The sequence below is a fragment of the Felis catus genome, chromosome A3, assembly GCF_018350175.1.
Source record: "Felis catus isolate Fca126 chromosome A3, F.catus_Fca126_mat1.0, whole genome shotgun sequence".
NCBI classification, from domain to species: Eukaryota; Metazoa; Chordata; class Mammalia; order Carnivora; family Felidae; genus Felis; species Felis catus.
In genome coordinates this window covers 58940313-58966717 of record NC_058370.1, presented here as the reverse complement: position 1 = coordinate 58966717, position 26405 = coordinate 58940313, and the positions used below count along the sequence as shown (strand labels likewise).

Genomic DNA, 26405 nt, shown 5'->3' with positions numbered 1-26405 from the left:
TAAACACTAAAAAAATAAAAAATAAATAAAAACACAGCAAGAGGAGGAGGAAGTTAAGCAAAGTGTGGGATCCAGGGCTGAAAACAGAATTATGAACTTGTTGGAAAGGATTATGAACAGCACAGAGGATACAAGTTGAAAAGACAAATCAAGAAAAACAGGAATGAAAAGTAGACAATAGCTTTCCAACATAAAGGATCTTTGAGGCAGGGATTCCAATAAATGGAACATAAAATACATTTTTAAAAATACATATACAGAAGAAGAAAATTTCCTGAAGTGATTAAAGAAATCAATCTACATATTTTTTAAAATTTTTTTCAAGTTTTTAATTTAGTTTTGAGAGAGAGCATGAGTTGGGGAGAGGCAAAGAGAGGGAGACACAGAATCTGAAGCAGGCTGCAGACTCTGAGCTGTCAGCACAGAGCGGGGTTCGAACTCACAGACTGTGAGATCATGACCTGAGCTGAAGTCAGATGCTTAACCGACTGAGCCACCCAGGCACCCCTCAATCTACATATTTTTTTAATGTTTTTATTTTTATTTTTGAGAGAAAGAGCTTGAGCGGGGGAGGGGAAAAGAGAGACAGAGACACAGAATCTGAAGCAGGCTCTAGGCTCTGAGCTGTCAGCACAGAGCCCAACACAGGGCTCAAACTCACGAACTGAGCCAAGTTGGACACTTAACCAACTGAGCCAGGTGCCCCTCAATCTACATACTAAAGGAGCACATCAAGTTCCTGACAATGTGCTCAAAGCAGTAACCAAGGAAGTTACTAAACTACTTATCTTCAAGGGTTAGACAGTTACAGGCGCAAAAAAGCACATCACCCACAAGGGGACAAAAAGGAGAGGGGAAAAAAAAGGCCACCCTAAGATTTCTCCCATTGCCTCTTTAAATACAGGAAGACTCTGGAGCAATGGCCACTATACTCTAGATGGCTGGAGACTATCATACCCAGCCGAAGTATCATTCAAGTCCAAAGCCAAGGGACAGATACTTAGAAATGTGAGATATAACTGGGGTAAGAAAACTGTAATCTAGCCAATCAAGAGATGAGCCAAAATTAAAGATTCGACATTAGGAAAGCCCTACCTGATAAAAGCATTAGATCAATTTAAATACAGGACAAAGCCAAAGAACGGTGGACAGCATGGTGGCAGACAGAATGAAAATTACAACGTCAAGTTAATAGTAACACGTTTTTAAATGAGAGGCTGGAGAGAAAGGGGGGAGCATATGAAGGCTGGAGCATATGAAGGCTGGCATCCTTGTCTTCCAGGCTGGGGAGTCAACACACATGGTCAGAGTTGCAACACTGCTTTAAAAAGCCACAATCCTAACCCTGTGACACTTTCACAAATCTCTTCCCTTAGTCTTACATGAACCTTTTAGAAAATAAGCTCTCATGTTAAGGAAACATTTTTGAAGTTTCTCTGGTTTTACTTCAGCTTCTTGTTTATTGAAATCAAGTAAAAACATAACACTTTTATTATAAAACAGCACTGTCAGATAGATTGCATTTTTACAAAGGTACTTCTGACCATCTTCAAAACTATTGTCGTACCTGTCCTAAATACAGTATAAAGTGGTCTCAATGAGGTGAACCCAGTGTGGCCAGAGGTTGCTTTGGGTGGCTAGGATGTGAGGCAAGAGACATTTTCTTCTTTGAACTTGTCAAAGGTTAATGGATTATACTGAACATGCATCGTGTTTACCATTTGAAACCCAAACTAGAAGCTTCTGTGTGTATTAGCACATGTACTCAGAAGAGAGACCAGCACTTTGATAAAGGGGTACAGAAGATTTCCTTTTCTCTCTCTCTTACCAATTTCTAGAAGGTGAACGTTTATGACTCATGTGGTTAAAAAGACACATCTTGCTTTAGTTTTTTAATAGAAGGGGCTTCTCAGATGTAATGATTGATTCCCAGCCCCAGAGGTGCTGGAGAGGCAAGTAGAGCATTAGACGGTGCAGGAGGACTGAAATCCCAGAAGAAGAGGATGGGGGTGGGGGGGGGGATTGAAAAATTCCAGTGGGGCGCAGCAGTCCAGTAATGCAGCACAAACGTGGAACAAGGGGGTAAAGACTACCCTAAGTCAGATACAGCCCTCAGTCGCCCCCCCACCCCCATGCCTTGTACCATTATGATAGGTGCACTTGCCCAGGAAGGCATTCGTTATGTCAGAAACAAGATTCAGGAAAAAAGGGTTCCATTCATACTCAACAATATACAGCACCCTGGAACAGCACACCACGCAAAAGCCTGGCATGCCCAAGCTAAGGTGCCCAAGCTTGTAGCCTTTATGTGCTTTTGATGGGTGAAAACAAAGAAAAGAAAAGAAAAAAAAAAAAGAACTCATAAAAGCAGATGAGTTTCTAAAAGGAGTTACCTTCAAGCTTCACCAACATGCAGATACTCAGCATGCTTAGACCTTAAGGTTTGGAATGTTCCAACTGGAACAAAACTCACCAGTGGCTATGGCCCAGTAAACGTCTGATCCACTCAGTAACTCACCACATGCTATGGGAGAATAAACCTGGGACCCAGGCACTTGAAGCAGAATTCGAAATGGAGCGACCCGTGCATTGGAATCCAGCACTGCATCCAGAGCACCTACCAGGCGACCTTCAAAAGAAAAAAGAAAGTGCACCACTGAGCACAGAGACTGACCAGCTGCCCACTCCCTGCAAAACAAGGCAGTTCGCTTTGTGTCTAGACTTGACACCAGAAGGCAGCAGGCTCACGTCCAGTTCTTCAACTCACCTCACAAGAGCCTGAGCTCCAGGAGGCCCAGGGCTCTGGCTGCCTAGTACCACTCACCCAGCATCTGGAATAGGGCCTGACATTAACAGCCACTCAGTACAGATTTGCAGAATCCAACAACCACAGGAACAAGGGGCCCTGAACAAGTCACCTAACCTAGCTAAGTGTTTCCTTTCCTCAGCATCTCAATTACAGAGGCAACACAACTCTATAAATAAGAGCTGGAAATATGGAGTCAGAATGTCTGACTCAAGTCTCAGCTTCCCAACTTTTAAGCTGTGTGACACTGGGCAAGTTACTTAACCTCTCTGTGCCTTGGTCTCATTTGTAAAAGGGAATTATCACAGTATATCTACCTTATAGGGTAATTGTGAGAATTAATGTATGCAACATTCAAAGTTCTTAGACTATTGCCTGGCTGTAAAAACTACAGTTATTATATCATATCCTCAAAGGTAGAAAAATAATCCCTGCCCACTCCAGAAGGGGACTGTGAGAAGCAAATAAAATACTGAAGTCCTTCACAGACCATAAAGCACACAAAGTAAAGGACTATCACTCTGTTGTAATGAATATCATCATGAATCAACAGCAACACACACACACACCCACACACCAGGTGGCAGACGATTTCGTATTGTCCCATTACTCGTTTGCCAGGGTTCTGCACTGTAGAGTTACTCCTTTTTTCCCTTTGTAATTAACAAGTATTCTGTGAAGTTCTTTGAAACTGCATTCCTCCTTAAATTTAACTTATTTATTTCTAGCAGTATGGTTTCATGTTTCCCTACCTTATCCAATCTAGTATTACGATTATTTTGATGTTCACGTTGTCTCTGACTTGGCCAGTAGTACCCCTTCAAGCTGGCTTCTGTGTCCTTTGGATGTGTCCCCATTATTCTACTTTCTGGCAAATAATCCAAGTTCACCCTTTATTCTTCCTGCTCTAGCCCTGGCATCAGCCATTTCTCCAAGAAGCCTGGTTCCTTTAGTGAAGAATGGTATTTAAAAGCCAAGGTCTGGGAGCCAAGTACACTTACTGCTGTGGGGGTGCTTGCTCCCAGAACCTTTCAGTGGACAGAGCTTGGACTGTACATATATGTACATATGTATGGGTACATGTTTATGTATGTATACACACATATACTCATTGACATTTTCATTTTTATACTGATTTTATACATAAAAACTTCCAATTATGATCCAATACCAGCACTGCGATCAAATACCAGGGTCATTCCAGTTTCTTTCCATATTTGCAACTCTCTTCTCCAACATGAGGAACCTGGCTTCCATTATTCTTAATATATTTACTTATCTGATCAATTCTATCCCCTTTCTGACAGATGCCCTCTTTACCTTATCTAGGCTCCAACTGACCATCCACCCCACCCATACAATTACCTTGATCTGTCCCCATTAACAGCTTTAGGGAAAGAAGGGTGCCTAAGTTTTTATAGCAATTATTCCTTAGGCTGCTCAGAATTTTTGTCTTACTGGTTTGTTTGCAGAGAGAGAGCACACATGTGCGTGAGCCAGGGAGAGGGACGGAAGGAAAGAGAGAATCTTAAGCAGCCTCCACACTCAGTGCGGAGTGGGGCTTGATCCCGTGACCCTGGTATCATGACCTGAGCTGAAATTAAGAGTCGGCTGCTCTAATGGACTGAGCCACCCAGGCGCCCCTCACTGGTTTCCTCTTGACTTACATGTAATTGAGAGGGCCTGAAAGCTGTCAGCTAAATAAAGGGGCTGCTACTTTAACACAGAACTTGCACAGCTGCTTAGGGGAGCTGTGTGATCAAAAGCACAGGTGGGGGGCACCTGCGTGGCAGTCACTTAAGCAACTCTTGATCTCAGCTCAGGTCATGATCTCATGGCTTGTAAATTCGAGCCCCACATTGGGCTCTGCACTGGGGGCATGAGTCTGCTTGGGATTCTGGATCTCCCTCTCTCTGCCCCTTCCCCACTTGTACTCTCTCTCACATGCAAATTAAAAAATGAAACTTAAAAAAAACCACGGGCAGGAAGGCAGGACAGGGTAAAGATTAAGCCGTATTTGTGTAAGATTGATAAAACATTTTTGCCTGTCAAAGCTTGGAGGGGGTTAGTGATAGGGAAGCAGGTGGAAGGAAAGTAGAAAGGTGCTAAAAAAAAAAAAAACCGACCCATCCCACATGCAGACCCAGTACTTCCCAATTTAAGAGATCTGTTGTAGAACCCCTATCTAGTTTGCTAATAAGTAAAAACTGAGCAACAAAAGGAGGAAGTAAGAAGGGTGGGCAATGGCTTGGTGTCACCATAACTCAGAAGCAGTCTCTCTGATCGGAAACCGTGATTTTTTTTTTCTCTTCAAGACTCAGGAGCTTTTGCAAAGGTCAGGATGTTTTATACCAACACAACCAACCTGGTAGGAAGGTGGGGAGGACAACAAGGAAGGAAAGAGGGGACTTCTAGTTTCAGCTCCCCCACGCAAAGAATTTGAAGTCCTCACTCCCATCCCAATGATAAGAAGCTGAGCAAATTGAATATCCGCGGCTTTTCTGGGACCCATCAGAGACCTAAGGGCACAGGTCAAAATCATAACCCAGAAATCTGGAGAGAGGGGACAATCCAAAGTCACAGCCCAGATCACTCACCTGAAGCAGAAGCCGCTGGGGCCATCAACTGATAGAACACTTCAATAAGGTTTTGACAAATTGCTGGGAGGCTGAGTGTGTGGACTAGCAGGAGAGTAGGAGACTCCTGATGGCCACAGTTTTAGGTTTTACCTGTACAGGTTTTACTACCAGGTTCTCGCTATGAAGAGCGAGGAAAAACCTCTCCTGATCTCCCAGAACATTCTCCACAACAGGAGCCTGCTCTCCGGCAGGGATGGAGACTCTCCAGAACCTTATCCCAGCTGGGGGAGGGGCGTTTCTGGGAATCCAGCCCCCTTCAGCCTTCTGGTCTCACCTGGTGAAGGGGGAGGGGTCAGGGTAAGGGAGGCGTCCAAGAAACACTGTCCAGAGCACATCCCAGGGACACAGACCCACTGAAAGACCAAGATTCTTTGATAAGACTTACAGGGTGCTTCTTCTCCCCATACTTTACCACCACATCAACAGGTTCTGGCATAATGACACTGGGAAGGACTGGAAGACTCTCAGACTCCATGTGAGGAGCTCAAGTTTCTGTATTTTTTTTAATGTCTTTAAGCAAGCTCTAAGGCCAATGTGCACCTTGAACTCACGACTCTGAGATCAAGAGTCGCATGCTCTACCAACTGAGCCAGCCAAGCGCCCTGGAGCTCATTCTTAAAAGAAGCCCAAAGACAGAGAGAGAGACCAAGGCAAGGACACCTGAGGAATCTGAAAACCTTGGGCATCTGTGGCTACAGCAAACCAACAGCCCAAGTCCTAGACAAAATAACATAAAACTCACACTAAAGAACTATTTCTTCAGTTCTTGTTTCTCCTTACATTATGCCTGGCTTTCAAAAACAATGACAAAGAATGCTGAAAGGCAAGAAAACACAGTCTGAAGAGACAAAGCAAACATCAGAATGAGCCTCATGCCTGACTCAGAAAACATACCTGACCAGTACTATCAGAACTATCAAAGTCACTAAAAACCAGGGAGGTCTGAGAAACGGTCACAGCCAAGATGACAACTAAATGTGAGGTGTATCCTGAGAGGGATCCTGGGTAATTAAAAGGCCAGCAAAATCTGAATAAAACACAGACTTTAGGGGGTGCCTGGGTGGCCGAGTCAGTTAAGCGTCCGAGTTCGGCTCAGGTTATGATCTCACGGTCTGTGAGTTTGAGCCCCGCGTCGGACTCTGTGCTGACAGCTCTGACCTTGGAGTCTGTTTCAGATTCTGTGTCCCTCTCTCTCTGCCCCTCCCCCACTCAGGCTCCATCTCTCTCTGTCTCAAAAATAAACATTAAAAAAAATTTTTTTTAAAAACACCGACTTTAGTTAACAATCACTGTCTTTATGTTCTACCACTGCTGTGATAAGTTAGTACAAACACAATAGCTTAAAAGAAGCAAATTTATTACCTTATAGTTCTGTAGGTCAGAAGTTTGATACAGATCTCACTGAGCTAAAGTCAAAGTGTCAACAGCCTCCTTTCTGGAGCCTCAAGGTGAGAACCCTTTTCCTTGCCTTTTCCAGCTCTGAGTGGCCGCAGCTCCCTCACTTAGTTCTCGGTCCCCTCCTCCATCTTCAAAGCCAGCAACACCAGGATGAGTTCCTCTTCCAGTTTTAAAAACCCTTGTGATCACATTGGGCCCCCCTAGATAATCCAAGCTCATCTCCCTATATTCAGGTCCACTGATTAGCAACCCAATTAATTCTATCTACATCCTTTAATTCCCCTTTGCCATGGAACCTCACACATTCGCAGGCTTGCAGCATTATTCTGCCTACCACCATAATCCATCAGTACCAGTTCATTCGTTGTAACAAATACACCATGCTAATATGTCAATAGGAGAAACTGGGTGTGGGGTATATGAGAACTCCCTATACTACCTTCACAGTGTTTCTGTAAATCTAAAACTGTTCTAAAAAATAAAGTTTAGTTTTTTTTAAAAAGTGACAAGGGGAGTGAGTCAGTGTCCACCTGCAGACAAGGGCCCTCCACTCCACATCTGTGCAAATTCAGACTGCCCCTGCAGGATCCCCAGGAGCGGGCAGGGGCTCTGAATCTGGGGTAAACCAGAGCACTCAGGGTGGAACCAACCAAAGCATGAACGCAAAAGCAGCAGACCAGGGTCCAATATGGCAGAGAAGACGCACAAGTGGGAGACAGATCAGTGAGAGTCCTCAGTAGGAAAACCAAAAGGAGAAACGAAACATCTGGAAGAAAAAAGCATCCTTAAATCTCTGCTAAATGGTGAAGGAAAATGGTTAGCGTGGCAAAGAAATCGTTCAAAGTCATTAGAAAATAGGGTATGATGTCCACAAATTTCAAATGGGTCAAAGACAAAAATATATACACACATACATATCAATAAGGTAAATAGATGGCAAAATGTTTACGCATAGCTCCTAACAGGGTATGCAGCCCTACTTATCTTTTTATAAGGAAGCTGACGACAACTCACATGGATGGCTCTGAGGCAGTATTTATTTGGCAGACTCAGGCTCATTAAAAAGAAAAAATACTCAAGTCTGTTTTCTCATTAGTCCTCATGGCCACCTTTGGAGGGAGGGATGAAGTGGCTAAAGCTCTGAGCACTAAGGACTGGGCCCTCCCCAGCTCCAGCTCCAAAACAGGCCTCTTCCCCTGCTCTAGGGCTGTTTAAAGACAGGGGTGCCTGGGTGGCTCAGTGGTTAAGTGTCAGACTTCAGCTCAGGTCATGATCTCGCGGTTCCTGAGTTTGAGCCCCACATCTGGCTCTCTGCTGTCAGCGCAGAGCCTGCTTGGGATCCTCTTGTCCCCATCTTTCTCTGCCCCTCTCCCACTCATGCTCTCTCTCTCTCTCTCTCTCTCAAAAATAAACATTAAAAAAAATTGAAAGACAGGGTAACAATTATTTTCAGAAATGCTCCGCCATCCACAAACCTACACTTCTAACTACATTCAGACTGACTTTGCTCTCCCAAGCCCCGACTGGCTGAGTCTTGGCTCTGTCTCCAGGAACAAATCCCCCCAAATGCAGGGCAGCTCGCATGGAGCATTCTGGTCTGCCTTCTGTGGCAGCTCCATATGGCTTGTCTGGCTCTACAGGAAAACCCTCCTGGCGGCACAGTGAGTGCAACACTCCTATTTTTAGGCTATTAGAATAACAACTCTGGCGGAGATAGATGTCAAGTGACAAGTTTTATAATTAGGGTCCAAAAGGGGCCTATGAATAATTTGCTTCTAAGTGATAATGCTGCAAATCTTTCATTCTGGCTGGATTTCATGCACATGGGTGGTACCGAGTTTAAGACGAAATGGCAGCTACTGACATGGAACAAACAAGGACACTTGGAGAAGCCTTCCCACTGCCTCTTGGTTTATATAACAACCTCTGTGTCGGGCCTGGGACTTAACCACAGGCAGCAGTGACAAACTGCTCTGCTCTCACCAGTAACAACACCCTCGCATGGTAAAACCCATTTAAAACACAGCAACACCCAACCCCCACAGAAAGCATTTTAAGGAAAGCAAAAAAACAGAAAACAGTCTATTTTTTACCCCCTGCACTGAAGAAAGCAGGTCTCCCTAATGGCTTTGGGCTTAGAATAGACCTCAGCAGCCCCATGACAAAAAAAAAAAAAAAAATTCTTTCACTCCAGTAAAAAGCTTCTCATCATTATACCCAAGCCATCGATGTGATGGCACACCCACAGTGCACCACATCTCAACACCATAATCCACAGTTGGGAAACTAATTTGGTCTCAAGGTCTGTCTTCACGTTAGGGCTGTTTGGTTTGGCTGGTATTGCTGTTTTGGAGACTTAGAGGAAAAGGCAAATAAAGAGCCAGAATAAAGGAAAAAAAAACTTTTATTTGTGAAAAGTAATAAATAACGTAAAAGATCACGTGAAGTCCTTTCTACTAGGCTTGAAAAGAAGATAAATGTTGGGGATATTTGCATTCCCAGTGAGAAAGCTCTACCTATTCAAAGTAAAATTCATAATCCAAATTACCAGACTCTGACTTTTTTCTACAAAGCATTTTATATAATTCAATATACCTCTCAGTGTGAGTCCCTTATGATTCCCACAAATCTCCGCGAAACCGAGAGATGATGGTACAATTTTCAGAGTGCAGTCAATTGGTGGGCAAAGCCACAGGGTAACTGAATCACGCGGGAAGCTCGGGAGCCGGCCACCTGATGAGCTCATCTTTTTAACGAAGTGCCTAACACAGCAGCCACGTGCCTATCGTGGTGACAGGATGAGCCTGCCAAATCCACAACACAAGTCGGAGCAAGTACAGGTCCGGAGGAGAGCTTCAAGGGCACCACAAGGGAGGGATTCTGGTCCCAGTTCTCGAGAACAGGACAGGCAGCCACCATGCCCTCACCTGCACGCTGCATTCCAGTCCCATGGGGACAAGGACAGCCACACAACGAACCTAGGCTTTCCCAGGAAACCAAGAGAGGATGGTGGGTACAGTGGGTAGCTCTGATCAGCCAAGAGGAGTTACAAGTGCAGACCATTCGGTCCTGTTCTCACTGGAATTAAGGGACTCTTAAAGAATCCTTTTTGCCTTCACTCCAAAGCTGTGAAAATTCTTCAGTGGGAACAGAGTTTGTTTTCCAAGATGAAGAGAGTTCTGGGGATGGACAGTGGTGATGGTTGCATAACAATGTGAACTGTACAATTAATACCACTGAGCTGTACGCTTAAAAATGGTCCAGATGGTCAATTTTATGTTACGTGTATTTTACCACAATTTAAAGAAAAAGCACGACAATTCTAATGATCAGAAATGTCCACAGTGGGGCTCCTAAAGTAAATATAAAAACAATTTTCCTAACTCCATTCCCCAAGTGATAAATCATAAATGCATGTGAACATAAATGCACTCCGGGTCCACACTGCTGAACTCTGACACGTTCTTCTAGTGGCTCCATAAATAATCCCTGGATGGGAACCAAGCTGCCTGCTTTGGCTCAGACCGAACATAAGGATCCTGTCATAGTGAACCTCCAAACAGGGTGACGTAATGCTCGAAGTGCCTGACAACAAGAATCCTACACAAAACACCATCATGACAGCCAGTTCCAAACACAGTGACTTCCCTGCCTTAACAGACACATGTTGCCGTGGATATAATGAACACTGTCTTGAAAATTCTCCATCATTTCCATCCACTCGACCATCCATTTATCTGGTCTTCTGGCATGATGATTACGTAAAGCAATTAGGATTAAGTCCTTATAGTACAGGGATGATCCAAGGCTATAAACTAAGAGGTAAGGGGTACAGTAACAAAGAAGTTGACCTGAAGGCCTGATACCATCTCTAAATGAAACGCCAGCTGCTAGGGGCATCCAGAATGGATGGGGATGGGTACCTGTTCCACCTCTACTGCCAAGCCCAGCACAATCCAGGATTGCCCATAGCTCTTCCCTGGACACTAATATGTCACTTTTGGCCACTCCCAATGGCTATGAAATGGGACCCAAGTACTCTAGGACCACCTGCTCACCATCCTGATGGTTCTAGCCCCGTGCTAACCTGTCCTTCCCATTCTGTTCAGCTCTTTCCAGATACTTGTCATCCTTTTTTTTTTTTACCTACAAAAAGGTATACATAATTAATGTATGAGTTTGAAGTATGCACCCATGAAACCATCACCATAATCTATGCCATAAACATATCCATCGCCTCCAAAAGCTTCCTCCCACTCTCTTATAATTATTACTATATAACATTGTGATAAGAACATTTAGCATAAGATCTACCCTTTTAGCAAATATTTAAGTATAAATATTGTTAAGTACAGGCATTATGCTATATACTGGACCTCTAGGACATGTTCATCTTGTGTAACTGAAACTCTGTACCGTTTGACTAGTTCCTCCCCATTCTCTCCTCCCTCTAGCCCCTAGCACCACCATTCCATTCTCTGCTTTCATACGTTTCACTATTTTAGACTCATCACAGAAGCGGTATTATGTAGAATTTGTCCTTCTGTGACTGGCTTATTTCACTCCGCAAAATGTCCTCAAGTCACCCACACTGTTGAAATGGCAGGATTCCCTTCTCTTTCAAGGTACTCACTTTAATCCTGAAACTTCCTCCCTTAGATTCCAGGAACCCCTAACCAATAAAGACTAGAACTATCCCCTAACCCAGAAAGCCTAGAAAAACAAGTCACAGGAGCGCCCGGGTGGCTCAGTCAGTTGGGCATCCGACTTGATTTTCGCTCAGGTCATGATCTCACAGTTCATGAGATCGAGCCCCGAGTCAGGCTTTGCACTGACAGTGTGCAGCCTGCTTGAGATTCTCTTCCTCTCTCTCTGCTCCCTGCATTGATAAATAAATAAATAAATAAACAAACAAACAAACAAACAAACAAACTTAAAAAAAAAAAGAAAAAAGTCACAAAATTATGTTATACTGACCCTGGTGTATTCAAATCTAACAGAAGCAAACTATATCCCCTTGCCTATTTCACCTTCCTCAAAAGAACCAAAATCCTTTGACAAAACATCTCTGAACTCTCAATTTTGTTGAGAAACTATCTGCTTGGGCCAAAGTCCTTAAACAGCCTAGAGCACTCGGGTACCTGCAGACTTTAACAGCAGACTTCCTGTTTGGGACTTATTAATTTATCACTTTTGACATCCCGTGTTTAACAAGCCCAATGGGTATTGCCTGTACTCCCAAAATCACATTAAGGGAACCAATTATGAAGAATATCTTTTCCCAAAATCTTTCCTAAAATAATGAAGTTTGGTCTCAATTTGCCCTTCTAAAGCAGTTTGGTGTTTTTTTTTCTTGATTACAAAATAAATACATTCTTATTGTAAGACATTTTGGGAAATATATAAAACCACAAAGAACATTTACCTCACATCTTGCCCCTTCACAATAACTCTTGGTACATGTCCCTAAGGCCTTTTTTCTAACTAGTCACAGATAAAGACTATTCCATTCCCACATTGAAGATTTTGAAGAAAGGAAGTAAAAAACAAGGCTGAGCATGAAGTTCAAAGAATTGTCCTTTCCTGCTCAGAGGCAGTTGCAGAAAGGCTGTTAAACTTGTTCAACAAGACTCATGTGTGGTGCACAAACCAGTTTACCAGCCAAATTTCATTAAGTGCAGCCTGCTGCCTGATAGCACCTTATACTGTTACAGTCACAACCACCTTGCCAACCACACTTTTGTTTAATGGCCCTGTACATAATTAAAGGCAGGAAATGGAGCTTAGAGGCATTCAAGGATCACAGAAAAATAAATAAATAAGGTAAGGCAATAGTACCTCCTTTGCAAAATGGAAATCAATGTGAGAGTCAAAAGGGTCAGTGAAGCAAGACATTTCCACAGACTCAAGTTCAAAATGAAAGACAGTACTTCACTGGATTCCAGCTCCTCACATGGAAAGAGCCCCCTGGGAGCCTGTAAAACTGCAAACCAGTCTTAAAAGGGATGAGTCTGCCTGTTTCATCAAGCTTACCAAGCTACATGTATTTCAATACAGCAACTCACGTGCAATTGTTGAGACACTTTTAGTGAACACCTACTATGTGTGCGACACACTTTAGCTTGGTTAATCCTTCCCCAGAGGTAATGCCATCATTTCTAAAGTGCAGCCAATGAAGCCACAGTGGGTTCCATTCATCTTGACAGTGTGCAGGTATACCAAAAGAGGTCAAGCTTGGCACGCCAGTGTTTGGCACAATTGTTTACAATACTCTTTACTACCTTTGCAATAAAGCCCATATTTCTCACTTTGGTTTCAACATTTCTGTCCTTGATAACAAAAGAGTCTTTTTAGGCATCAAATTACAACTAATTTGCTATAATTAAATGTTAGATGTTTACCACCTACAGAAGTTTCTCACTTTAGAAATAAACAAACACACACACATTTTTAAGTAGGCTTCACAATCAGCACAGAGTCCAACATGGAGCCCAACTGCAGAGCCCGACGCGGGGCTTGAATTCGTGACCCTGAAATCAAGACCTGAGCCAGACACTTGATTGAGCCACCCAGGCACTCCAGAAGTTTCTTACTTTAAATGCATGTATAAGGGTTAAATACATGCAAGGGTTAAATGCACGTATAAAGGGTTACAAGAGGAAAGGCAGGGATCCTTTATCCGTTCCCAACACCTGGTGTACCTGGCTCCTGGTATGCCTTTAATAAATATTTGCTTAACAAATCCTCTGAATAAAATAAAACCAAAGAACACAGTTCTTTAAGTTCACTTGAAAGAAATTAGTTTTCCATAAGCTACAAGTAGCTGGAGTTTTGCTCCCTGTGGATTCTGATCTTGAAATCCGATTACTCAGTCTGCCATCTGTCATTCTCTTTCAGAGACTTGCAACATATCAACAATTGCATGGTTCTGTTACAGAACTCCACTAATCTTGTCTCAGACTAGGCAGGAGGTAAGTGTTTCAGTAACTAAATTTATCTCAGGGATTAAGTAGATTTTCTTATTTTTGTGTTGTGTTTTGTTGTTAGAAGAAAGCACACAGCACAGAAGTCCCAGCCTGTACTAAATATGTACCCTGCTTAGCCCTCCCTTCTATAGGGTCAAACAGATGGGAATTTAACCATTAATTCAGGAAAGGCTGGAAAAAAAAAAAAAAAACAGGACAACAGGGCAAGCTAGAGAGTAAGGAGAATAGCCTATCTCCCCAAGAACAGGTGTTCCATCCCATGGAAATAAGGAAGTGAATTTACTCCTATGACCCATGGCCTGCCTTCCCCATCAGGTGACACTACTATAGACCCAGTCTGTAACAAGCTGCCAGTTAGCACATCTCACAGAACCTGTTGCCATCTTCAGGTCCTAAGAAAGCTTTGGACCAGGGCTTAGCCATAGTGCGGGTCAAGATAGTGTCCAAGGAAGAATCAGGGAAGAAAAGGACAGCGAATAAAATGACAGCTTGCCCCTGTCTCTACAGCCATCACACAACATAGTAACAGTGGTCACCTAACCCTTTTAAAAAACGTTTCTTTCTGAACCCAAGACGCACATCTACCAATGTCCATGGGCGGAGAACCTGTGGGGAAAAGCAAAGTTGGAGCCAGTAATTAGGGAAAAAATCAAATAAAATTAAATTTTAATAAGATGGAATAGAGAAGCCTTAGCAGCTGCAATTTACTCTCTCAGACTCATGGGCAACGTTTTATTACAGGAGTTTTCTACTGGGAATTCTGATCTTGAAATCTGACTGTTCAAAGCCTTCCTCACTTAGGAAAAGCTGCAGCAGCCTTCAAGACCCTGGATCCTTGCAACAAGCCAGCAGTTGTTGGCAAAACACTCTGACATTTATTCTGCGGACATACACCCCGTAGTAATGATGGAACCAGGACATCTCATGACCTGGCTCTTCCATTCAGAGCACTTTTGTGCCCGAGAACCTGGCCACCAGTAGAAACTGGGTTAAGTCCTTATCACATAAGGCTGAGGACATAAGAAGATCCCAAGAGACAAGCAACTTTCAGCAGGCTGTTGGGTAGCCAAGATCTAAAAGTCTTCTCTTTATACCATTTAGGAGGATTTTAAGTTGTTAGAGCAGTAAGAATGGAAATAAAAATAAATATATGAAAAATCCCCACTGAATCCCACCGGATCAACAAATCAAACTAACTTCATATTTCTGTGCTTCCTTCTAACAAAAGGATGATATTGATTTCATGCAGAAAGGTGAAAAGAGTGGCAAAGTAGTAGCCCAGTACTCACCCTTCAGTTGGTCTAAACTAGGGAAGTCATATATTCAGGAGTGCCAAAGACCTGGGTTCAAATCCTGACTCTGTCCCTTATTAGTCGTGTGGCTTAGATAAGCGTCCTCACCTCCCTCAGTCTCTGCTCCCTCATCTGTCCAGTGAGGTCCACATGGATCTTGAAACATGTGCAGAGTACCTGGACCAGACAGCTGTTACAGACTGAGTTGTATCTTCCCAAAAAAAGATGCTGAAATCCTAACCTCCAGCTCCTCATGACTTAGAAATAGAGTCTCTGTAGATGTCATTAGTTGAAATAAGGTCATACTGGGGTAATCTAATATGACTGGTGTCCACATGAGAAGACAGACACACAGGGAGAACGCCATGTGATACTGAAGCCACAGATTGGAGTTGCACAGCTGCAGGGAATCCCAAAGATTTCCAGCCATCATGAGAAGCAAGGAAGAGGCAAGAAAGGATTCCCCTACAGGTGTCGGGGAGCATGGCCCATGAACTTCTTGATTTGGGACTTCTGGGCCCCAGAACTATTGTTCTGTTGTTTTAAGCAACCCAGTTTGTGGTTCTTTGTTACAACAGCCTTAGGAAATGAATGCATTGCCCAACTCAGGAAGACTTCCTACTGGTCCGTGTACATGCACACGGAGAGTGGGAGAGCTTCCAACATGCAATGTACAACCATCTTCCTGTACCCAAAGTGGATTTCATAACCAAGCTCTATTTACTAATTGTTTATATTATTAATTTTACTTACTGCCCTGGCTTGCCAATAATCTAAGTACAGAAAAAGACAAATTCAGGGAAGAGGCACGCATTCATTCAAAGTCATTGTCAGTTGCTTACAGGGGAAAACATTTTTTAAGCCCTTAGAAGAGTGAATGCCTTACAATTTCCCTATAAGGGGGTTGGGGGTGGGGATAGCCCCCTGCAAGGAAGTTGGAGAGTCTGCTCTTGATAACTTCCTCATGATCAACACGAACACAAAGCTTATTCGCAGAAGTTCCTGAAATATGGGCGCCTGGGTGGCTCAGTCACTTGAGGGTCCGACTCTTGGTTTTGGCTCAGGTCATGATCTTGCAGTTTGTGAGTTCCATCCCTAAGTTGGGCTCTGCACTGACAGTGAGAAGCCTTGGGATTCTCTGTCTCCTTCTCTCTCCCGCTCCCTCATGCTCTCTCTCTCAAAATTAATTAAAAAAATTTTTTTTTCCTGAAATAGCCAAAGTTACAGTTATCATAGTTCCCATCAGTCACAGAATCATGTTCAGGTGAGGACCAGGCCCACTTCAAGGTGGGGGGCAGGGGGCTCTCACTGCTCCTGGTACATACATGGCCAAGCCCCCAGGCTCTGCCCAGAGACTCAAGTCCTATGGGCCTCCGGGCCTGGACTTGGCATTCCTAAGTGCCCTCAGGGGGTCTGCCGTGCAGAGGGGTGAAGACCAGCAGCTGGTCCAAATCCTTTCCACTCCACACAAACCTGGGGGCCCCCTCACATGAAGGCCCCTCTAGCCGGCAGGCCCAAAGGGACAGGGGAGCAAGGAAGATTGGATACAAACCACTCTACTCACAGATTCCTTCACACCAGTCACCTGGTCCCTACCTCCCTGCTGACTGAGGAGCCCACATGTCCTCTACACCCTAATATGTCCTGTCTCCACCTGCCATGTTGCTCCTTTCCAGCCAGCCTCAGAAGAGACACAAGCCTGTCCATCCATGTTCCTGACACCTTCCCTCTGGGCCTGGTTGCATTAATGACTCCTTTAAATCTCTAAAACAGGTGTTCCCTCCAATCTTTGGCTTCAACGCAGAGTAGCCTGGGGAGCTTCCAAAATACTGATGCCTGGGCCCTGGCCCAGAGTCTGGTGTAGCTGGTCTGGCATGCTGCCTGGGCACCAGCACTCTTACAGGTTACTCTGTGACTTTGCTGTGCAGCAAGACTGAGAAAACTGCCATCTCAGCATCTCTTTCTCCTGAATCCCTAAGGCTCTGCATCCTGCTACTTTGTCCTTGAGCTGCTCTTGTTTCACTACTTTCACCTTCAAAGTTGCAGAAAAGTAGGACACACTTGCCACCCCCTTTCTTCTTCATCCATTCCATCTGGCCTCCATCCAGACCATCCTTCTGTAGGAGTCCCTGCAAGGACAACAACCGTGTCTTTGACACATGGCTCATTCAAGCCTTAGTCTTCTTATCTGTAAAATGAGGATGATAACTACCCTGACTTGTCATGGTAAGGACTAGATGAAACAAGGTGACATATACTAAGATTTCTCTCTCCACAAAACAGGCAAAATAAGCCAAGTGAGTAAAAGGATTGGTGTAGAATCCTGGTCTCTATACTCCTGGCTGCTCCTGATCTTTGTCCGGGGGCTTGTGCCCACTGTTCAGGAAGGGCCCCTGACTCCTGCCATTGGAGGGGCAGGGGGCCAACATCAGTGATGCTCTATCATCTGAAAGCCAGCTCCTCAGACCAGATACGGCTGACATGAAAACCTACACATGCTGAGGACCATCCTGACCCTTCTCAGCCACTGCTCTTAATGCAAACCATCTCTCACATGCCCTTCCTGGGCTCTGATCTGCATCTGTCCACCCATCACGCACATCTCAAGATTAGCCATGGGTCACTCCACAGGTTCTGAATCCTGCTTGAGCCCTGGAACTTCCTGGAGAGATTTCAAATCCAAATCCAGAGATGTGTGGTATGGCCTGGGATGGGGGCTGCTGAAAGCTCTCCAGGAACCTGAATCACGGGTTCTGGCCTATTATTTGCACAGTAAGCAGGGGCCTTCATTATCTGATACAGCTGCTAAAGAGAACAAAAAGTACAGGTAAGAATAAACCAATCCATGATAGCCAAGACACGGGAACAACCTAAGTGTCCATCAACAGATGAATGGATGAAAGACATGGTATCACACACACACACACACACACACACACACACACACACACACACACTAGAATATTATTCAGCCAGGAGAAAGAAGGAAATCCTACCATTTGCTGTATGGATTGACCTTGAGGGCATTATGCTAACAGAAACAAGACAAAGACAAAACTGTATGATATCACTTACATATGGAAGCTAAAAGCGCTAAGCTCCTAAAAACAGTAAAATGGTGGTTACCAGGGGCTGGCGGGGGGGGGGGGGGGTGAAACTGTGGAGATGTTTTAGGGTACACACGTGCAACTAATAAATAATTTCTGGAGAGCTAATGCACAGCGTAGTGATTATAGTCAACGATACTCTATTATAAACTTCAAAGTTGCTAAGAGACTAGATCTTAATAGTTCCTACCACAAAAAAGAAACAATAATTATGTGACAGGATAGAGGTGTTAGCTAACACCACAGTGGTAATCATACTGTAATTTATAAATGTATTAAATCAACACTTTATACATCTTATACAATGTTATATGTCAATTATATCTCAATTAAAAAAAAGAAAAAATCAACCCACATTTAGGAGAAAACCACCTCTCAGTCTCCATAGTAAAATAACTAAATGCAAAAGTACAAGAAGGGGGAATGCCTGGGTGGCTGAGTCAGTTGAGCATCTGACTCTTGATTTCAGCTCAAATCATGATCTCACGGTTCCTGGGATCCACGCTGGGCTCTGTGCTGACATCCAGAAGCCTGCTTGGGAATTGCACTCTGCCACTTTCTGCCCCTACCCCACTCACACTCTAAGTACAATAAATAAACACACAAACAAAAAACTAAGTAAGCACAAGAAGGCCCAGGCAAGAAATGCCAATTTCAGGTTCAATCTGGCAGCAGAAACTGGATAAGAAACATAATCCCAGGAAAGCTCTGGACAGACACAGGGACAAACCGAGCAGCTGATTCATGTATGACCCTAATACTGGGCTAAGGGCATATGGTCTTGGAAAGAAGGCATTCAGAAGGCATGAGCACATACTACTTATACACCTGGAAGAACTTCTGAGTAGGGTCAGTTATGCTTAAAACTCAGAAGCTGGCCCCTATGATTATAGTGAAACGCCAGCAATCCCTTGAAGGGTGTATTTTATTTCTTTAACTTCTTAGCCCTTATGAAATTTAGCAGACCAGAAATATTGAACTTACAAGTCACATGACAACATTGACCAGCCTCACCTAATGGAGTCTATGACAGAGCAAATCTCCCTCACTCCTGACGGAATTCATCTCAAATCACCAAGGGGCTCTTTTGAGAGGAAAGAAAAATAAAGTCAGAGAAAAACAATTCCAAAGAGCTTTACTGAAAAAATACAAAGCAATACAGTATTCTATCTTTTATAACACTGTTACCAGCTGAGCTTATCTGAACACAAGCCATTTCAGTCCCCCCACCCCCATCCCCACGTTGTGGACATCGTTACTACTGTCATCAGCTAACACATTATCACACACATAGCATGTACCAGGGACAACAACAAGCTCTGGCCACTCATTACCTCGGTTTAAGACTCCCAATGCTAAATGGTTTCACTCCTGAGGCTCAGAGAGATTATGTTGCTGGTACAAGGTCACAAAGCAAATGAGTGGGGGAGGAGCCAGGACTCACATCCAGGGAAGACGTCCCCAAACTAGGCTCTGTTACCTCCCATGCTTAGACTGGCAGCCTGTGATTCTAAGCAAACTAACTTGTATTCTGAGCAGGGACAACAGAGCGGCAACATGGGCCCCTGGCACCAGCAGGCTACTCACTAAATGAGGAATCCTTGGAAGCTGGGCAGGCACAGCCATGGGGCAGTCACTTCACCCAAGGGGGAAGAAGGTTCCCTCAGGAAACACCCATACACATACTCCATGCCATCACAGAGATCCCTGAAACCTGAGGGAAACACCCATACACATACTCCATGCCATCACAGAGATCCCTGAACCCAGGGACAGTCCCTGGGCAACCTTCGCCTACACTCCAGGTCCCTAGGGAGAAAAGGGTCTGACAGAAGTCCATTCCTGGCACCTACCACCAATGTGTCCCCTACGCTCCTGGGCCAGGAGGAACCAGGTTGAATATTCTGCAATTACTTGACTCTCATTCAACTAAGCAAAATGTGGGTTGTCTATTCAGGAGTGAATTCCATATCTCACAACAAGAGATAGAGAGAAAATATGGGGTAAGTATGAATTCTGTCCTAGTAAGGCATAATACTTCTTGCAGGACTACACATGAAATCCAGTCACTGGTAGCAAGGTGAGCTCTCAAGACCACTCAGGACTGTCACTATCAAGGGGATGATTAAAGGGAATGATTAAAAGCTACAAACGACAGGGGTGCCTGGGTGGCTCAGTCAGTTTCAGCTCAGGCATGATCTCACGGTTTGTGAATTCAAGCCCTGAGTCGGGTTCTGTACTGACAGCTCAGAGCCTGGAGCCAGCTTCAGATCCTGTGTCTCCTCTCTCTGCCCCTCCACCACTCGCGCTCTGTCTCTCAAAAATAAACAAACATTCACAAAAGTTAAAAAAAAAAAAAAAAAAGCTACAAACTTCATCACTGACATCCTAAAAGATGAAGAAAACAATCCTGGAAGACAGTAGTATGTGTGCAGAGGGCCAGCCAACTACAAAGGGGCCCAATTCATCAATACATCCATATTTTTTTAGCACTGACTCTTGGGAAGAGGACTCTACACAAGCTTCTTAACAACATCCTGTTAGAGTGCCGTGATATGGAAGAATGGAGTGTTATTTATTCACTAACTATGAGACCGTGAGTAAGTCATTGTTTTAACAGCTTGGCACAGTCTAGTACCTAGTGTCAAGTGAGGTTGAGATACCAGGAGTGATACAGGTCACCCCTCCAGTCTCAAGTTCCTCCTCCAAAACACGAGGGTCCCATTCACAGACAGGCCTGAACTGAGAACGAAGAATGAGCACATGCTTCAAAACGATGAGGCTGCTGGGAGCCCACTGTGTCCATATCCCAGGCAGCTGGGGTGGAATGGCAGGTCTGGGGCATGCACAGGAAGCAGGTGTCGATGCACAACTCTGCTGGGAGGAGCATAAATCACACAAACACACAAAATATGCTGTGACACATTTTCCAGTGCTATTATTCTGGTAGGTGAAGAACAAGGTGTATGTGCATATATATATGAGCTTGATTATATAGACAATGGATAAAGCTGGAAAATCAACTCAAAAAAGTTAACTGGGATTTGGGGGGTTTTTTTTCCTATATTTTTTCCAATTTTTTACAAGCAGCATTTATTTACAAGATCATGGGAGAAAGCATCACTACAAAATGTTCTGTTTTTTTTTTTTAAGTTTATTTATTTTGAGCAGGAGCGTGCACATGCAAGTGGGGGAGGGACAGAGAGAGAAGGAAAGGGAGAATCCCAAGTGGGATTCTCTGAGCTGCCAGCATGTAGCCTGACCAGGGTTCAAACCCACAAACGGTGGGATCATGACCTGAACCAAAACCAAGAGTTGAACACTCAACAGACTGAGCCACCCCGGTGCTCCACTACAAAATCTACAAGATGTTTTTAATGTTCTGTTCTCTAATTTAAAGAATGAAATTATGACCAGAAGTTATCTTTTTTATACTATGTTGACTGCTTATTAAGTCTACGTGCCAAGGATAGCCAGCTCTTGTGGCTGCATATTACATAAAATTGTACATGGAACCAAGATGTACTTCCAGACCAGTCAAGATCCCAGCTGGTTTTTAAAATAACTTTTTAAAACAAAACAGTGCTCCCAAATTTGGAAGACTGGTCCACCTGTGTTCTCACCAGTGCACAGCTCACATCAGCACGCTGCAAGCCTTTGCAGTGGGGCCAAATGTTGGTCGAAGTGTCAAATGTGTTTTGCCACAGCCAGGAATATAGACTTGCACTGTGGTGTCTGTTGAACAAAATATCAGGCCCAGCAGCCACATAACATGAGTGTATAAACTGCAGCAAATGAAAGGTGAGAGGCACAGGAGAATGTCAAGGCAGCACCTATGTTCACCAGAACACACAAGGTCAACGTCTCGCGAACACCTAAGACGGCACAGGAGACCCAGCGATGGACAGAGACACAAAGCACAAACCAGCAAAAGGCATGAGAGCCAAGAGATGGTGTAACCCCACAGCACTAACTGGCTATAACTGTTACTAAGGTGCTGAGCTACATTCCAGCAGTATCCAAAGTACATGTGATCGCCAACCACGTTGGGATCCACTGCCTTAGATGTAGTAAGCATCTCAAGCATGCTCCCAAAATAGAGCACAACGCTGGGTAAGGTACACACCTCATTCTCAACTTGTGCCTTCACAATCTGTGAAAGCTTTGTGTTTTTGAGCCTTTTTTCATTCTGTGATTCTAACCACTACTCCTAAGACAGACCATTTTACTCTTCCTGTGTGGTGTTTCATGGTCAACTGCTGCAGGTCTATGTTACCAAAGAGAGGAAGATTCATTACCATAATAGAGAGCTAGCTGTTTAGATTCAGCAAGGTGCTCACAGAGTTCTCCGCAAGCCAGAGAACACATTTCTCCCACGGCTACTGGCCACATCTCCACCTAGCACCTTACAAATATATGGCCAGATGCTGCCAGAAACAGCAGGAGGAAGGAGGTAGAGGATTCACTGTAATCTCCAACAACGGGATAACTCAAACCTTTTTCCTCTTTTTTTTTAAGTTTATTTATTTTGAGGTGTGGGGTTGGGGCGGAGAGGGAGAGAATCCCAAGCAGGCTCCGCACCGTCAGGGTTCAAACTCAAACAGTGAGATTATGACCTGAGCTAAAATTAAGAGTCAGACACTTAGCTGACTGAGCCACCAGGTGCCCCAAACCTTTTTCCTTTCTTTACATACATTTAACAAAGTATTTTCATCATTATGTAAATGTAGCATAGAAGTACTGTGTGTCTAAGAAAAGTTCATTTGATATTCCAAGGTTCTATGAGAAATGCTTTCAAATTTCCTAAAAATAATTGCTACAGAGTCCTAAGAGGGTTGTTTGCAGGCTAACCAAGATTAAAAACAAAAAGCAAAACAGAAAAAAACCCTACCATATTTCTATTCCCCCAATCCAAAAGACTGACAGTAAAAAAACAAATTTAAGGGAAAACTTCACGTTAATTTGATATATATTCAGTTGGCTGAAAGGGAGTGAACAGATTTGGCAAGGGTTTTAAGAAAACTCTCAGCTGACAGAAGGTGAGCAAGGGTTATTCCCCAAGAAATTCACTGAAAGCAAGACTGAATTTGAGGACCAGACCCAATATAACCTTTTCTTCCAATCTTCCTGAGGATGTGGTCTTTTTTGGTACACAGCCCAGGTCTACCAGCTGCCAATAGTACTTGCAGATCATTACTTAGGAAGCTGTGGGGAAAAAAAAAAAAAAAAAAAAAAAAATCCAACAGAGTCACAAAAAGCCAACTGGGCAAAATTAAAGCATTTAGAGACACTGTAGGACTTCCCCACAACAGAACAGGACCCGTACTCCCCTAAATGGGCTTGTGAGCAGAGACTCAGAGCCCTCACCTTGTCAAGTGCCTTAGAACTAAGCTCTTCAATATGCAAACTATCTCACAAATGAACAATACAGATCATCAAGCTATACATTCATGACATTTGTGTGCAGATTAATTTCCTTTGAGCAAGTATTTTTATGCCTGCTTAAAAAACAAGTGGTCTCCCATGACAGATGCATTCATCATCCAAATAATCAAGTGGTCTTCCGGCCAGTCCTTTGTCCAACAGCCAACAAGTACATTGGTCAACCCAGCACCTCTGGAGCCCACGGGGTGCCCGGGGCCAGGGTTCAGATTCTGAAAACAGAATCCCACATTCCTGAACCTGCTATTCACAGCCACTCCCTCCCAAGAGTAGACAAAATGAACTGTTTAAAAAAAATTGTAGAAAATAGCCCATTTCCATGTCTTATATATCCAGACCTGAATACCAGCATTTTTACAGATTTATGAAGCTCCTGCAAAGTCAGAAACCTGAGAAAATAGACATATAGAGATTAAAAAAAAAAAAAAGCTTCCTTGCAGAAGTTTTATTTCCACAAAGCGAGGCAGATTCTAATCTATTCAAATTTCATTTATTTTAAAAAATCTTTGTTTTCAAAATCTTTATTTGTATTCAAATGCAAATATTTATTTGCATTTACTTCCAGTAATCCTCTGAAAAAAAGCAACCAAAACCACAAGCCCTCAATATCAGAAATAAATTATGTTAGGCACTGTTTCCTGTCTTTTTACACCTAATAATAGTGTGAACTAGTTTGCAGATATGAGGTATAGCAGTTTTACATTGTAGCACTATGATATAGAGCCCAGAGGCTTAGAGATATATAAACGCATTGTTTAAAAACTATCACCTAAAAAAACTTTTCTTTTATTAAAATAAAAACTGTCACCTTTCCCTAACACTAGAATCAGGCAGAGTAACCAATATGCACACATTAAATTCAGAGACAGCCCCAAACCTCATTTGTGTTTACAGCTCTTCCTTCATCCAGACATTTTAATTCCTGGCATTAATTAATTATAATAATTAATTACAGGTAAAAAAAACTTGAACTCCATCCTCCTCCCCTTAAGACCCTATTAGGTTATAATGTCTTAAGAATAACAATTCTCTATCACAAGCATCTCTGCTGTGCACATATGGACTTTCCATAAATACTTGTTGATGTTCCTGGCTGATCAGCTTTAGAGAAAGACAAAGTGCCAGGATTCTGCTACCAATAGCTTGACAAATCAGATGGCCATACCAACCTCATCTTGCCAAATGAAGATACCCAGTGGCCTAGACAAATCTTCATATGTAGGTTAAATGAGGTAAAGTAGATGAAAACACTATGAAAAGTACAATACAATATGCAAAAATGCTGTATTATTATTGCAGAGTAATAAGCAATAATATTTATAAAAAATAGGAAGTTTGGAAGAAAAAGGCATTTTAAGTTGGCTGTTCTTTCCTGGAGAAAATGAAGACAGAAAACTGTCAATAATAACGACAGACAAGGTCAATTGTAGACATTGGTCAAGTCTTGAGGTGGGCAGAGTCAGAGAGCTTTCCTGTCTAATTCTTTGAAGACAGCTTTACTCTATTTCTGAGCAAGTCAAAATTATATCCACAGCCCCTTCTACTTCCTCCTCCTCCCCTTTACTTCTTTTCCTCTCTCAGATTAGAAGGACTCTCCCTATTCACTTGCTGTATGTGCCTAGCCCCAGAGACACCGGTATTTGGAACTGGGGGCAAGAGCCACAAACTTAGCACCCAAGCTGGTAACAGTAAAATAAATCTTGGACTTAACCTGGCCCTAAAGAAGCAGATCTTCAAATGCCAGAAAATCTCAGTTCACTTCACATACCATGGAGGGGATATGTCCACCACCTATGAAGAGTAGGCTTGCCTATGTAGAAAAGAATCAACTCTGCAGTCAGAAGAAGACTAGGCAGGGAGGAGGTGGAGAGTGGGGAGTGGCAAATGGATGAAGGGGGTCGAAAGGTACAAACTTCCAGTTATAAAATAAATAAGTCCTAAGGATGTGATGTACAGCATAGTGCCTATAGTTTATAATACTGTATTGTATATTTGAAAGTTGCAAAGAGTAACTCTTAAAAGTTCTCATCACAAGAAAAATAAACTTGTAACTATGTACAGTGATCAATGTTAACTAGACTTATTGTGGTGATCATTTCATAACATACACCTACATCAAGCCATTATGCTATATAACTGAAACTAAGATCATGTTATACAACAATTCCATCTCAATTAAAAAAAAAAGACTAGACACACACTATTCTTTGAAATCGCTGAACTTTTAGAGCTACAAGGAAATACAGAGGTGACAGGGACCAGCCTCCTCATTTGACAGGTTAGCAATCTGAGCCTCCAGGAGGTTGGGTAGATGTCTCAGGGGTCACACAGCACTGGGAATTAACTACACCTGTGAGACTGAGTCCTGCCCCAGCTCTCCCTACTGCTTGGTGTTCACCCTTCAGAAGTTAGGACCGCCTCACGCCCTCACCTACAACTTAAATTATTCCAGGATAATGGGGGGAAGGTGACTAACATTAACTAAGCACTGCAGCTGTCAAGCACTGTCCTAGTACTTCAGATCCGTTTTTTGTGGGTTTTTTTTGCCATTTACTATCATAATTACAACAATTTATATTAGTAGTATTAGCTCCATTTTACAGAAGAGGAAACTAAGGCCAAAGGTCATACAAGTAGGAAGAACAAGATTTCTCTCCTTTTCTAACTCCTAATAGTCCTATCCTTTGCCCCAACAATGCTTAAAGAAATTAGATATGGATATGATTGAGATCATG

At 43.2% G+C, this 26405-nt stretch overlaps 1 protein-coding gene across 8 annotated transcripts in view; it reads right to left on the bottom strand.

Annotated features, from left to right (window-relative positions):
- Nucleotides 1–26405, bottom strand: part of TBC1D8 (TBC1 domain family member 8) — a 112428-nt gene that overhangs the window by 68957 nt on the left and 17066 nt on the right. For 3 of the 8 annotated variants that reach the window (XM_045054060.1, XM_023251572.2, XM_023251573.2), the window contains exon 2: nt 2474–2629. The exons of 1 other annotated variant lie outside the window; for it this stretch is intronic. In XM_045054060.1, coding sequence (XP_044909995.1) covers nt 2474–2629 — 156 coding nt within the window. Of the gene's footprint in view, nt 1–2473; nt 2630–5403; nt 5444–26405 lie in introns of those variants that run through there. 4 more of the 8 variants (XM_023251574.2, XM_023251575.2, XM_045054057.1 and 1 more) reach the window with 3 other exon arrangements.